The sequence below is a fragment of the Seriola dumerili genome, unplaced genomic scaffold, assembly GCF_002260705.1.
Source record: "Seriola dumerili isolate Sdu_G_001 unplaced genomic scaffold, Sdu_1.0 BDQW01000002.1, whole genome shotgun sequence".
Taxonomy (NCBI): domain Eukaryota; kingdom Metazoa; phylum Chordata; class Actinopteri; order Carangiformes; family Carangidae; genus Seriola; species Seriola dumerili.
Genome location: NW_019174257.1, coordinates 7740963 through 7755641, shown reverse-complemented (window position 1 = coordinate 7755641; position 14679 = coordinate 7740963). Strand labels below are relative to the sequence as shown.

Below are 14679 nucleotides of genomic sequence, written 5' to 3'. Positions count from 1 at the left end.
TTCGTCTCCACCCTGCAGTCAGTGGCTTAAAGCGTGTTTGTGTGTGTGTGAGCAGTCTGGTGTCCTTTTGTGTTCATATAGGTGATGAGCTCAACGAATGGCGAGCTGAACACTGATGATCCCACGGCCGGACACTCCAACGCTCCCATCACTGCTCCCACTGAGGTTGAAGTGGCTGACGAAACCAAGTACGAAACTGCTGTCAGATACACAGAAAACATCTGGCTGTCTTTACCAGTGCCGCTAGCTTTATTGGATCCAAAACCAGTTTTGAATTGAAAGCAAATCGAATTGAATCTCATTAGTCTTTGATATTTGAAAGTATCTAAAACTTAATTATCTGTAATCACCTTTTTAATTAGGAAAGAAGGAAGAAACACTACAATTATGAAAAATAAAATTAGATATGAAATGTATTTGACACAAAAGAATAATGTGAAGGTGTAACTAATTTCAAAAGCTATTTGCTGTAAATGTAGGAGGCTTTGATGCTTAGGCCTAAAATATTGATATGACGCACGTAAAGGTTTAACTGGGAGATTTTTGTGAAATTGACGAGACCAGCTAGATCGTTAGAGTTGCCACTCTTTTGGCCAGTGTTATTCTACAAAAACACACAGTCCACTCGTGATATAGTCGACATTGTCTTTTCAACCAATGACAGCGGCAGTCAGTGCCACCTTAAAATGAGAGGCCCACCAGTTTGACCAGCGAGCCGTTAGTGTCAGAGCCTACAGATCCAGCTGTTTTACCAGCCTGGAACTGAATTCAAAGTGTAAGCAGTTATTTGAACTCAACCTTGACTAGAAGTGCGTTAAAGGAATATGCTAATTTTGGAAAATGCTCACTTGTTCACTAAATATGAAGCTACAGCCATCAGGCAGGTTAACTTGACCCCCTTTACAACTATGTTGAATTATTCTTCTAACCACTGTCATGTAAGATCAATATCTCATTTGCATATGTTTGTCTGTTAATGTCTTTTTTTTTTTAAATGAAGTGTTCTTTTGTTTTCCTGCAGGTGCTGTTGTTTCTTCAAAAGGAGAAAGAGGAAAGCCCTCCAGAGGCACAAGTGAAAGAAGAGAACGGAGAGAACTTGAAACATTGTGGTCACTGTCAAGTTTTAAATGGAAGCAACTACACAGACCCCCTGCCCCTTATCTCTTTCCAGCTTCCCCCTCACCTCTTTACCCCTCTCACCTTACTCCCCCTGTCACTCTGTACCTCCCACCCTCGCGCTCTCTCTTTCTCGTTCTCAGTGCTCCCTGGCTACTGGCGAGGTAAAGGAATGTTGCAGTCCTACTGACTCCACAACAGACTCTGATTCCTTTATCTACGAAAAATAAACGTACCTGCATTACAACGGGGGGCTTGAGAAAAAGTAAAAAAAGCTGTAACAATGAAACTCGAATACCGTGGCGTGAATATGAAAAAAGATACTGTTTGAAACAGTTGTTGTATTCTAGATTCCATAAAGAACGTGTATTGTTCCAACAGTCAGCTGTTGATCAGGGGAACCACTCAAGTGGTTCGAGTGAAAGAAATCTGCTCCTTAGGAAATTGTTTTTTCTTTTTCTTTTTTTCTTTTTTTTTTTCTTCCTTTGGTGTGTGTTTTGGGATCAAGGTAAAGAGGAAAAGGTGAACTATGCTGATGTTAAATCTGAGAGACACAGGAAGCATTTCATCTATAAAACAGAATTTGGAGGATTTTTATGTATTTTTCTTTCTTTTTTTTTTTTTGTAATTGAATCCTCAGTTTTCAAAGTCAAATCCCTGCATTGAAAACTTATTTTTATGTTGTAGTGTTCTGGAGTTCAGTTCTTTTCCTCGCTCTGGCTTTCTTTTTGTCTGTCAACATGGACTTTGTAGCACAGTCACTGGCCTCAGGTACTGTGGAAGATTGAGAGAAACAGATATTAAGCTCTCTTATTATTATTATTGCACTTTTGGAAAAAAAAAAAGAAAATTACAGTGGAAAACTTTAGGTTTGAAATTAACAATTAAGAAAACAACTTAATAAAGACTGATCTAGGAAGAGTCCTTTACAATGCTTGTATCTGAGTTATGGCCGAAAAATGTTGTCGATTTACATGAAAAAAAAGATATGTCTTTCGATTTTTATTTCTTACATCAAAATAATTTACCAGGAAATCATAGTTTGTGCCTTTCTAAGTAAAATGTTTAAAGCTCAAGTGAGTGTCCCGCTATGACATTTTATCTAATCTGTCCCAAATGCTCACTGGATTACTCTCTCTCTCTCTCTCTCTCTGTGTGTGTGTGTGTGTGTGTGTGTGTGTGTGTGTGTGTGAAAAAACTCTGGAGGTTTTTGTAAGTGAAGATATGTTATCACTGTACACATCCCTTATTATCACTCATAAGCAGTATACTGTACATCCCTTTTTCCTCGACCTTCTGCTGTGACAATCAACATATCTGTACAGTGGTGGTATATTCAGTTTAGCGAGAGATCAGGACTGTGTATGTGTGTGTGTGTGTGTGTGTGTGTGTTGTGTGTGTGGGTGGGTGGGTGGGTGGGTGCATGTGTGTAGCTTAGAATGATCTGACAAACAACCCAAATCTGTTTGAACTATTGTTTCGTTTTGTCAGGAGGTCACAAACAGACATGCAGCTCATTGAGGTTTACTTGTTTATAAGGTACATCATGTCTGTGAAATGAGTGGGCCAGTATTTCTCAGCCTGGAAAGAAAAAATCCTTCCCAAATTCAACATGCACAGGATTGGGAAAAATAAAATAACGATATTTTTTTTTTTTTTTTTTTTTTTTTTTAGCTCCTTGCTGCTGCAAACAACTGTAGTTTCATGTATCTCTTTGATGGTTTATTTTATGTGTCCTTCTGCTCTGATGGCTTTTTGCTCTGTGTTCAGGCGCAGCCCGTTTAAATCTCCCCTTAAGCTTGTAGGTCATCAGAGATTGCAACTTTTATGGCTCTGTGTTATTTAAAGGAGCACTCCAGTGATTTTTTTTTTTTTTTTTTTTTTTAATATTTTATTGGCAGGCTCACAAGAAACGGATGAAAGAAAAAACAGCTAAAATCCAAGCAGCAGGAGCCAACATACCCTGACTTTTATGGCTAATGCCCATAGCATCCGGCTACTGTGCATTATCCATCGCAGCTGCTGGAGACAGTCTGCAGCCATTCAAGCCAGAGTGTCCACTGGTTCCATGACCAGAGCGTTCTTCTTTCACATGAATATTTGCTAGTTCTTGTCAGCAATTTGAATACTCCTGCTTCATTTTCCCTCTTTTTTCTGACTTTTAACAGTTTAATCATATGATGGAATTATACATACTGAAGTTTTCTCTGTCAAACAATTAACACAGGAAAAGTTAAAAGCAGTTTGATGAAACACTACAACAAACAACCACAATAAAAAAAAAAGATGGTCTTTAAAGTAGGTTTTTGACAGAGTCCATCTACAAGACCAGGGACACAAGATGGGGGCTGTAGGTCAGAGTTTATATTGTACTTTATGGTGCAAATTCCAAACAAATTTGTAATTAATTAAGTTATGTAAGTCCAAGTAATATGTTTACTGTGGTGAACCTGCGGTTTTGGTGCCCCTGGGGGTGTGGGGGCTCTGCCCACTCCGCCTGGTTGGTATTCTGGCGTAACTACTTGTCAGTGAGAGGAGTCGGATGCCCGTGCATGAGTCAGTCCACTGTCTTCACCATTACTGTGTTTTAATGCAGATGAATTCACAATATAATTGTTCTCATTTACATGTTTGTGTGGCTTAAAAAATACTACGTTGACCAGCAGTCATAATCAAGTTGCGGAGCCGCAAATTATTTTATAGTCATGACATCCTTAGACAAAGTAAACAAATACAGGGCAATGACAACAGCTGTTTCTACGTCTAAATGAACTGCTGCATTTGTGCTCGAGAAGCATAAAAAATGGCAACAGAACAACTCTGAACTGTATTATAAATGTGGTTTCTCAATTAACAGATGCACTGCTTCTGAACTGCTTCCAGTGGATGTCGAATGTGGTGCAAATTTAGTCCATAGTAGCCTATGGGTCAAACTCTTAAAAACATGGGATCCTATATTTACCATAATTCAATTGAATCTTTCATTTGACCTTTTACTGACTCTTAAAAGTACACTTCTTCCAAATGCCATGCACTCAGTTTGTGAGACAGGGTCCTTTTTAAAAAGTTTGAAGTCTCAAACCCAAGCAGAGATGACCCTGCTTATCTCAGGGTTATTTTTCAAACGTCATACAGCTTCTTCTAGAGCTAAAGAGCACATTATACAGCTGTTTTCATTGGCTTAATACTACTGTGTATGAGTGAACTAAACCTGATGTGTAAAATCGGTAGACTGCTCCTTTAAAGACCCACTTGAACCACTTTACTATTATGAATTATCAGGTCCTTTAGTTTAACTTTAGATTTACCTGTTGCACAAGACTGACTGGCCAGTATGTCACCAGTATATGATGTGAATGATGACCATGTGAACATACAGTGTGTGTCATGAACCAGTAAAGGGAAGCTTAGGTTGTTTTCCACTAAAACAACACTGCAAATGCACAAAATCCATAGTAATGAATTATTGGGAGCAAATACTTGACATCAGAGAGCAGTTGATGTGAATACATTTCTGAATGAATGTCAGTTCAGTGTAAATTTATACAAGATTCACTGAAACAAAGAAGTCGCTAATTTGATGGAGAGACACTTGGCATGCATGTAAGGTGATCAGCTTTTTATTTATTTATTTATTTTTTAAATGAAAATCACGTTTCAAAAAACCTACAAACAGAATTCATGTTAAGTGATGCAGGAGGGGAAACATGTTTTGGAAACTGAAGTGGGCTCCCTGCTTGAATCACTCGCCATGTGAAGAACAGAAAGAGGAACCAGCTGAATTTGGTAACAGTGTTGCAACTCACGAGTTCTAAAGCCACTCATAACCACGGCGTGGTTATTCATCTAATGTAGACTGCATGGGAGGCGTGCACACTGCAGCGCTGTATAATAACCTCAAGAGAGAACAGATCTCCAGCGCGCTTTTAGGCGTCACATCATCAGCGTCTCCGAAGTGGCGCTGACAGCTCAGAGAAGCTTTTGTTGCACAGTAAATTGTTCCACTTAATGCTAAAATGCTAAACCGCTTCAGCTGACCGGCGTGGGGACCCAGCTTGGCGTAATCCATTACATTGCGTTTATAATATGATTTGTAATTGGGGAGTTGTTTTTTTTTGTTTTTTTTTTTTGGAGATGCTCAGACCAAGTTGCACTGAGTCTTTGCTCACCGGCTGTTAGTGTAACTAACTGCATCATGTATTTGTAAATATGACAACAGCAGATCTATAATTGTGAATAAAGGAAGTTTTATCACAGGAGTCAAATCAGTCATGGAGCAGTTTGTGTCTGCTGATCGATCTTTATCAGTCTGCCAGCGGTTATGTTACGCAGTGGGACATTTCCTAAACGACCTGTGCGCCTCTATGTGGTTCACATACCTGCTGGTCTACTTCCACTCCGTGCTCGGCTTCCAGAGCACCTATGCAGGTGTGCTGCTGCTGATTGGTCAAATAGCGGACGGAGTCTGTACTCCTCTGGTTGGGTATGAATCCGACAGAACAGCAGGTGTGCTGGGCTATGGCAAGAGAAAAACCTGGCATCTCTTGGGTGAGTGTGAAAAATAACGCAGGTGTGTCCTGCAACAAGCTCATATGTTTTACTCTAAAACAAATGAATGTCCTGAATTTCAAATTAATTTCACCTCCCTGAAAACAAAGTACAGTATCCACAGTAAAAGTTATTGAAATGCATATGGCCCTTTGCTGGTCCAAGTGGAGCTAATTTTAAGAAATCTGTTGAAGCTTTACCTGGGTAGATTTTCTTTCATCTGAAATATAGTAGAATAGATGCATAAAGTTGCATAACAGTTGAAATATTCAAGTAGAAGTATGGTAAAAGTGCTTAGTTACTTTACTGGTGTTAAAGGAACACAATTGAAATATGATGGTAAATGTCTCTACAGGAATGTTTTAGTGGCTTAATAGGCAAGTATTAAGTGGTTTGAACCAGTGGCTGAAGAAGTATTTAGATCATTTACTGAGGATTTAGGTCCTTTACTAAGGATCTAATTACTAAATAGTTCTGCACCCAAAATTTTACTTGAGTAAAAGTACAGAAACATCAGGAAAATGTACTTAAAGCATCAGAAACAAAAGTATACATTCTGCAAAATGGTCACAGTTTTAGTATTTTGTGCAAAAGTGAGGGTATGCAGAGCCTTATAATAATGCATAATATTTTATAAGTTGATTTTATGTTTTGTTGGTAAAAATTAAAGTAACTATAGTTGCCAGTGAAGTAAAAATTTGCTAAAATATTTCCCTCTGAATTAATTGATATTCATTGATATAAAGTATAAATTGGGAATATTCATGTAAAATACAAGTACTTCAAAAATTTTCTTATACAGTACTTGCATATGTTTACTCAGTTACTTTTCACCACTGGTAAAAAAAAAAAAACATGCAAAGTCTCTCCAAACTCACCATGTTGTAACAAAATCCACTTTTAATGATATTCTACAGTTATCAAAGTGACTTTTCTCAAACATGTCTATTTATTTTCCAGGAACCGTTTGTGTTCTGGTTTCTTTCCCCTTCATCTTCAACCCCTGCCTGGCCTGTAATGCCAACACTCCTCAGTGGGCTGAGATCCTTTACTTCTCTCCCTTCATCATCATCTTCCAGTTCGGCTGGGCCGCCACTCAGATCTCACACCTCTCTCTCATCCCAGAGCTGGTGTCCACTGAGGGCGCCAAGGTGGAGCTCACTGCGTACAGGTGAGGTGACGTCACCATGGCAGAAGTACCTCCAGTTGTTTAACTGTAAAATACAGTGTAAGTGAGTGAGTGGGTGAGTGGGTGAGTGATAACACCATTGGTCAGCCAAATGCCACGTGACAAAGACTTGACATTACACCATCGGGCGGCCAGCCGAGTGTTGGAGTATCCTCATTGGCTGTTGCTCTTTCAAAATGAATTGGCACAAATTGGGGGGGGGGCTTGCATTGTTGCCAATTTAGGGCATTTGTTGCTAGATTAAGAGACTTTTTTCAAAAAGGCACATAGCAACAAATCTTGCGACTTTTTGGATAAATCGCTAGTCTCCCCAGAAGAGATTCACCAGAAGAGGTTAAATCCAGAACCGGCACCTCCGATAATAAGTCAAAAAAATCTGTGTCTAAACAGAGAGCATGGCAGATGAGCAACCACAGACACAGGCAGGAGAGAAGCTAAGGCTTCACACAAGGCAATGGTCCTTTTAACTGCATTGTTGCAAAGAAGTGACGCCTCGCTTATCCAGGAACACATAAAAAGCTCTACGTTTTAAATTCCCAATCCTTATTATAAAGATCAGCTGGATGTGTGATTAAAAAAGAGCAGATGAGGAGAATCACCTGTTGGCGGGCAGAGAAAATCATAACATCTGAATCTTCTGACCAGAATATTTTAATTTGAACGTGAACACATACACAATATGATAATTTCTTCCACTGTCTGTGCTCTTCACGTCCGTCAAGTCTCCTACTCAAGTCTCTTTTACAACCCAGGCTTCACTTCCATCATTAGAAATGTAATAGGACTTCTTCCACTGCACTGTCCAAATAGAAGGACGACACTGTTCTCAGCCAGTTGCAACAGCAGCAATCAGTGATGTCTATTTCCTGGTTAAAACACAACAGAGGAACTCAAATTTCAAAGAAAAGGGAAATAAATACAGTATCTGCTGTGTGATTTCATCATATTATCCAAAGCAGCTCAAATGTGGAACCAAACAGAAATAGCCCTTAGTCTGCAGTGAGTTTTGCTATTGCTATTATAAAAACCACAGCCCTGTATTTAAATCTTTTTCAACATATTACTCCTTGCGTAGGTATGCGTTCACTGTGGTGGCCAACATCACGGTCTACACTGTGGCCTGGCTGCTCTTTCATTTCCAGGCTCAGCACAATGTGAACCCAGCCATCACAGGCAACCTGGGCCAGGAAGACATCCCTCTGTTCAGGGTAAGAAGAGAGGTGCTAGACAGATGAAATCACTTTGGTTAAATCACTATTTTCACCAGAGCTCTCTCTCTCTTTCTATCTCTCTCTCTCTCTTTCTATCTCTCTCTCTCTCTTTCTCGCTCTCTCTCTCTCTCTCTGTCTCTGTCCATAGGTGCTGGCCCTCATTGTGCTGGGTACTGGGGCATTATTCTCCCTGATATTCCATGTGGGTACAAAAGAGGCTGCACCAGCCTCAGAGCCAGAGAATCAGCTGATCACACCTTTCTCGTCACAGGAACCTCTGCTTCGTCCTGTACTTCAGTGGAACCAGTGGTTAAAGGAGCCCTCCTTCTATCAGGTGACTCCTACTCGTAACTTTCTGCTTATTTGGAGAGTTTCTCTTCCTTTTTGCTTCCTCTTTCTCTCTGGGAAGTCTGTGGTGGCAAAGTTTGCTGGTGATTGCTGTTTAACCTTAATGGATCAGTGGTTTTGTGTGATGTAGTCTGTTTTCTAAAAATGTGCTATCCTGGTATTCATTGTTTCCCAGTCCATTACCACACACTTAGAACCTACTAGGGTTGTTTAATCCATCACAGTGAACATGAAGTCTGCACTATTTTTTGTCAAAGTCATATTAGTATTAGGATTTAATGCAGTGTAGATGATCCAAATCAAAGTGCACTTAAATTGCTTTGTGCATACTGCATAATAATAATGTCACATTTAAAAAAAGGAAAGGTTGACATCAACTCAAGCACCAAAAACTGACTAATCTTCAATCAAGACTGTCCGATACCGGGTCGTAATAAGCTGCTGTTACGACTCACATTTACTTTTAATTTGTTTAGCGGCCTCTAGTGGTCATGTGAGACAGCATCAGTCTTCTAAGCAAAATCCCTAAAATGTTTATAATCCTCAGTGAAAGAAGACTGAGGGTTTACAGTCATGCTGGCAGCTCTGTGAGGCTCTACTCAGGCACAGTGATGCTTTGGTCTCCGTCCAATAGTTGATATTTCAGTGTGGACCAAAGTGTTTGAATTATATGCAGCATCATATGTCTGTCTTGTGCTTAAGAAGCTTAAACTTGCAAAAAATACCTAAATGGTCTTTTAGATTGTGTTTCCTGTTCTTGCTTTTGAACCAGGTGGCTTTTCTGTACATGTGCACCAGACTAATAGTCAACTTGTCTCAGACCTACATCTCGGTTTACCTCACCTACTCACTGATGTTACCAAAGGTAAGGCCTCACTGTTCATATTCACACCTCTGTTTGAACATACTTCAGACATTATGTTGCTTCTATTTGTGGGATGCTTCAATTGAAATACTGATTCCCCTGCTTCTCCCCTCAGAACTTCATTGCCATCATTCCTCTGGTGATTTATGTCAGCAGCTTTGTGTGGTCTCTGGTCATGAAACCAGTCAGCAAGTGCTTAGGCATCAGTGTGAGTCTCTGGGTTTTCATGGCTTTCACCAGGAAAATCTCCAACATCATTCAGATAAATGCTTCTCTAGTTTATGGAAGTAACATCAATGGATTAAAGCGGTGAGTGTATCCAGAGGGAGACTGACCATCTGGAATCAGCCAGTCGACCTGCGTGCCCAGAATAACTGATCCAAAAACAACAAAATAAACCTGCTTTTAAGGTGGATGTTGGAAATTGTAAATTATCAAACTGAGCTTTTTTTTTTTTTACTTTAAAAAAAAAAAAAAAAAATTTCTGTATTTGTTTTCTTGACAGTTTATATATATATATTATATATATATATATATATATATATATTTATATGTATCCTATATAATAATTAGTTTTACTGTGAAAGTGCTCCATATACATTTGTGTGGGAAGAAGGCAGATGTGAGGATAGTTCCTGTTTATTCAATAGGATACATCTATTTTTATAAACTCTGTTATCATATTAGCAACAACACTCTTATGTTATGAATTAATATCTGTTATATGATTGATAAATTAGTTCTTTGAAAGAAAACTGAAATGTGTTTGTTTGGTGTCAGATTACCTATTTGTTGGGCCTGCTGCTGGTGCTCGGCTTTGCCACCTGGGTGTTTGTGGACAAGACGATGGGATCTGAGAGGATCTATGGAGTGGCGGTGCTGCTGGGAAGCGGTTCAGCTACAATCCTGGTCATGTCTCTGTCCATGACTGCAACGCTCATCGGAGAGCAGACGGTAGGTCTGAGAGGAACTAACCTGCAACAGCTGACGCCTTTGTAGCTGTTGCATGGAGGAATTTAAAAGGATAAGACTTGCCATATTCAATTTTTTTCTTGTTATTCTGACGAAAAAAACAATACCAACAATGAACCGATCCAATTCGCAGGTACTGCCTGTGTATCAACGCCTGCAAAGCTCCCATCCTACATACACTGTGCCACTGCTGTTTATAGCAATTCTCACTCACCAAATGTGTGTTAATCAGTGGCTTTAAATAGTCCCCAACAAATGCACCATTTACTCCTGTTGTTTCGGCTGGTTTAAGAAATCACTGAGCCTTTTTACAAAAAATGAAACTATTTATTTATGGCCTGTTTTTAAAGATTCATGTCTTCAGTAAAGCAAAATGGCTTCAGGACTTAGAGCCACAGACAGGATAGAGTATAAAAAGTATTGAGAAACAGAGTGAGATATTGTTGGTTTTGGTCTTTTCATGGGATTTGTTTACAATAACAATAATACTGAGTTAAGCCAGCTTTATCCTTTACATTTTTAAACAGTGAAAGCTTGTAACAAGTCCACTCTGCAGTATAGTGTCATAGCTGAGTTGACAGTTACAACAGCAGTTTGTTATTCTGCCAGGAATTGCTTTTTGAAAAAAATTAAAGTTGCTCCTTTTAAGGGAACCAATACCAGAATCACATGCCAAACTGCAGGACAATATTCAGATGCCCATTATTGTCTTTACTAAATGTAATTTTCACTTTGTGGTCACTTCTGAAAACAAATGAGGTCAAGAGAAACCTCATCACAAGGATCAGCTCAATCAGAATCAGCTGTCCCGTCACAGCAGGGTTAACTGAAGTTCTACAGTGTGATAACTGTATTAATACGTGTTGTAATAGTAAGGTTCAGCCAGTTTGTTCTCGTGCCACTGGATCAAAGTCGTGTTAGAAGATGCTCTGGGAAAGCTATAAGCTGTAAAAAATGAAAGGATGGGGGTGTTGTGGTGTTGTTTGAATCCCAGCAAATTTTTACTGCTGTCACATCTCTTCTCATGTCTGTCTTTCATCAATCATATTGTGTGAAAAGAGATGAATGAAAATACTGGATGAATGCAGACAGAGGCTCGATTGTCCATCTTATTTACAGAAAGAAAAAATGCTGTGAAGAATTGTGTGGGCTTCCTGGATAGATTTCACTCCTTTGTGCTTTGCTGCTGTGATTGTAACAATCTTTGATCTCTGTATTCTTTGGCAGCAAAGTGGAGCCTTTGTTTATGGATCAATGAGCCTCACAGACAAGGTGGCTAATGGTGTGGGGGTCATCATCATCCAGACGATCCGGCCATGCAGGTTAGTCTCTCTGTGACTGACACCCAGCTGCCTTCTGCTCGTTCTTTTTACGTACCCTCCCATAAAATGAAAGATTAGGTTTTTCCACTTGTCAGAATACAAAGGAATCCTCAACAACAAACACTCACCAAGCTTTATTAGGAACACATGTGCACCTGCTTATATGTGCAATTATTCAATCAGCCAATCATGTGGCAGCATTGCAATACATAAAATCCTGCAGATACATGTAAGAAGTTTCAGTTAATCTTCACATCAAACATCACAATAGGGAAAAAATGTTTCTCATTTCAGCCAAGAACAGAAATCTGGCCGCAGGCTGCGGCGGGCACAGGTTCACCAAAACTGGACACGAGAAGACTCGATCTTATTCCTCTGTGCCACAGATCTTTGATAAAAAACACATACAAGAGCCACATTGTTGCACTGGGTGATATGATCCTTCAATACAATGAACTGTAGTTTATTTTAAATTCTACATACCCCATCCTGCTGCCTGAAATACTCACGAGTGCCAAATGTGTATTAATCCACAGCTGAAAATAGTCCCCAACAAATAAACAATTTACTCCTGTTTCAGTGACATTTGCTAAAAACTCCAGCACCCAGCTGTTTTAAGAAATGCTGTGCCTTTTTAAAAAGAAAAAAAAATGAAACTATGTATTTGTGATCTGTTGTTAAAGATTTATGTCTTCAATAGAAACACATTTGCGTGAGACTGAGAGCCACAGGGCAGGAAATTTGAAAAAACTTGCTGAGTTTGGTCTTTCCATGCGATTTTAGTTAAAAATAAGGAACATGTAGATTAACGCCAGCCTTATCCTTTAACTTATGGCTGTGTCTATGTTTTCCCTTTGCCTCATGATAGTGAATGCACATTCCAACACATTAGCAGATGTGTAAGCTAAAAGGCTTAATCAATGATCCATTTAATCTGCAATGATTTATTGAACACAATCACTTTACATCTTCATGTAACCAGTGACCGAGAAGTCATATATAGACTTCGCCTAATTCAACCCAAGTGTGGATCCCTGTCGATTACATCAAATTATTTACAATATTTACAACATTAAACTCAGAGTTATTAACTCCACATCCACCACCTTGAAAGACAAGCTGTATATAATAATGTAGCAAATGAATATATCTGTAGTTATATTATACCAGTAGGAATAGATCTCTAAGAATAGATCTATAGACAAGCAGGATCTCTATTCCTGCTGGTGAAACAAGATGTAGTCTACTATAATAGTTATATTTATTAGCTTCCTATGTTTTTTTCCTACAAAATGAAATGACTTGATGGTGGATTTCTCTTACTTGAAGATGTGAAAAGATAAATCTAGCTTTACTGCACACAGCTGACCTCTGACCTCTCAAACACAGTAACTCCACTTCACTACTTTTCTGTCTCACTTTAACAAAAGCTCTTTCCGTTTTCTCTCTCCAGCAGCACACAGTCATGCTGCCCGGACTGTGTGTGGTTTTATCGTGACATCATGGCGATTGTTACCGGGGGTGTCGCCGTGGCTGCGGCACTTTGCCTCTTCTCAATTCTCATTTGGCCTATCAGGATACGGAGAAATTAGGTTGCAAAATGTATACCACACTCATTGCTCATTATTGTCTGAAACATTAACACACACAGAGAAAACAACCATTCACACCATAGCAGGAATTTAATAAGTCACTACATGATGTTAGAGACAGGTGTATTTTAGATTTTCATTGACATTGTCTGTAGATTTTGGCTCTTATGCTTAAACCTAGAAGTAAAAAGGTCAGCTGGATTCCAAGCGCAGATGCATTTAGACAAGGCCTATTAATATATAAACATATTTGGACAGAATTGGACAGAACTTCTTTTCTCCATAAATAGAGTCATATAAGAAGTTTTAATAGGAATGCCTTTGTGGTTGGACAAGGGAAATGGTGCAGAGGATAAAGCCATGACACCATCTAGTGTATGAATATGTAACTACACTGCTTTACTGTAAGGGCTTATAAGGCTTTTAAAGCTGAGAATGACAGTATGTTAAGAGATCCACATTCAAGGTCCTTGAATGGAACAAAATTTAATGAAGAATTTAGACATTGAAATATTTACAAACACATGGACTAAATACAACACATAGCAATATTTCATAATGATTTATACTTATGCTTTACACTGAAATTGCATCAAATAAATATAACATTTGCTTTCCACTGTGAATGAAGCCAAGTGTTTTAGTTGATCTGGCGGCAGTTGTGGCGCTTTTCCAAGACAGTGAACTGGGTGAACTCGACTTCTGACGAAACCTGCACAGCAGAGAAACTGCAGAGATTCACAAAGTATAAATTGTGTTAATTCCTTTATAATGCATCCTTTTACTAATTAAAATCATTTAATAATGTTCACACACATTTTTATTTTTGTTCTTTATTTTGTTGTTTGTTTGTAGTCTTTGTCTGTCTCATGAATGCCTGCTGTGTTTAAATTTGTAAATGTTATAATGGCTCAGTATACTTACTGATTATGAGAATTTGGCCTTAAGAGCCAGCTGATCATAACTGTTCCTCAAGGGGGCAATGAGTGACCTCATCAGTATGTTACACACCTCTGTGATTTAAATTCTTATTGTTTTGTAAATTTTTTTAAAATCAATTCCAGCAGGTCCAGAGTCCTGTTCTCTCTCAAACACACACTGGTTCACTGCAGTGTAGAGTGGCAAGAGTTTGTATTTCACTGTTAAACTTTAATCTGTCACCGTCACCGTGTTAAGAATCACAATTAATCTGATGTGAGGTTTGTCAATTTTATGGTCTCATTTTGCGCATATGATGTTGCGCTTTATTTGTGCAGCCTCAGTGTTTTATTTTGACCAAGAAAGCAGGTTTATTTTTTCAAAAACTCCCTTCCTTGTACAGCTAGTGAGGAAATCAGAGGCAGCTCAGTTTCTTTGTTTCATACAGAGGAGTCTACACCCTCATGGAGGAATGCAATTGAATTTATACACTGAAACAAACTAATGACAATGCAACTTGACTGCGAAACAGAGAGATGACAAAAGTCATGTAGCAAGTGTCCTAAGATAAAAAAAACCCACAGATGATGATTTGACA

The 14679-nt window shown here is 38.9% G+C and overlaps 2 protein-coding genes across 5 annotated transcripts in view; both read left to right on the top strand.

Moving 5' to 3' along the window:
- LOC111217745 (casein kinase I) overlaps positions 1 to 2192 on the top strand; it is a 37547-nt gene extending 35355 nt beyond the window's left edge. For all 4 annotated transcript variants that reach the window (XM_022739917.1, XM_022739768.1, XM_022740002.1 and 1 more), the window contains 2 exons: positions 82 to 188; positions 1022 to 2192. In XM_022739917.1, coding sequence (XP_022595638.1) covers positions 82 to 188; positions 1022 to 1076 — 162 coding nt within the window. In that variant the 3' untranslated portion in view covers positions 1077 to 2192. The remainder of the gene's footprint in view (positions 1 to 81; positions 189 to 1021) is intronic.
- A 3144-nt stretch (positions 2193 to 5336) lies between these two features.
- On the top strand, positions 5337 to 14074 carry LOC111217652 (major facilitator superfamily domain-containing protein 12-like). Its single transcript, XM_022739655.1, has 9 exons — positions 5337 to 5664; positions 6625 to 6835; positions 7929 to 8061; positions 8213 to 8398; positions 9185 to 9277; positions 9393 to 9485; positions 10058 to 10231; positions 11477 to 11571; positions 13025 to 14074. The coding sequence occupies exons 1-9, from the start codon at positions 5388 to 5390 to the stop codon at positions 13161 to 13163; spliced, it is 1401 nt and encodes a 466-aa protein (XP_022595376.1). The 5' UTR covers positions 5337 to 5387; the 3' UTR covers positions 13164 to 14074.
- The last annotated feature ends 605 nt before the right edge of the window (positions 14075 to 14679 follow it).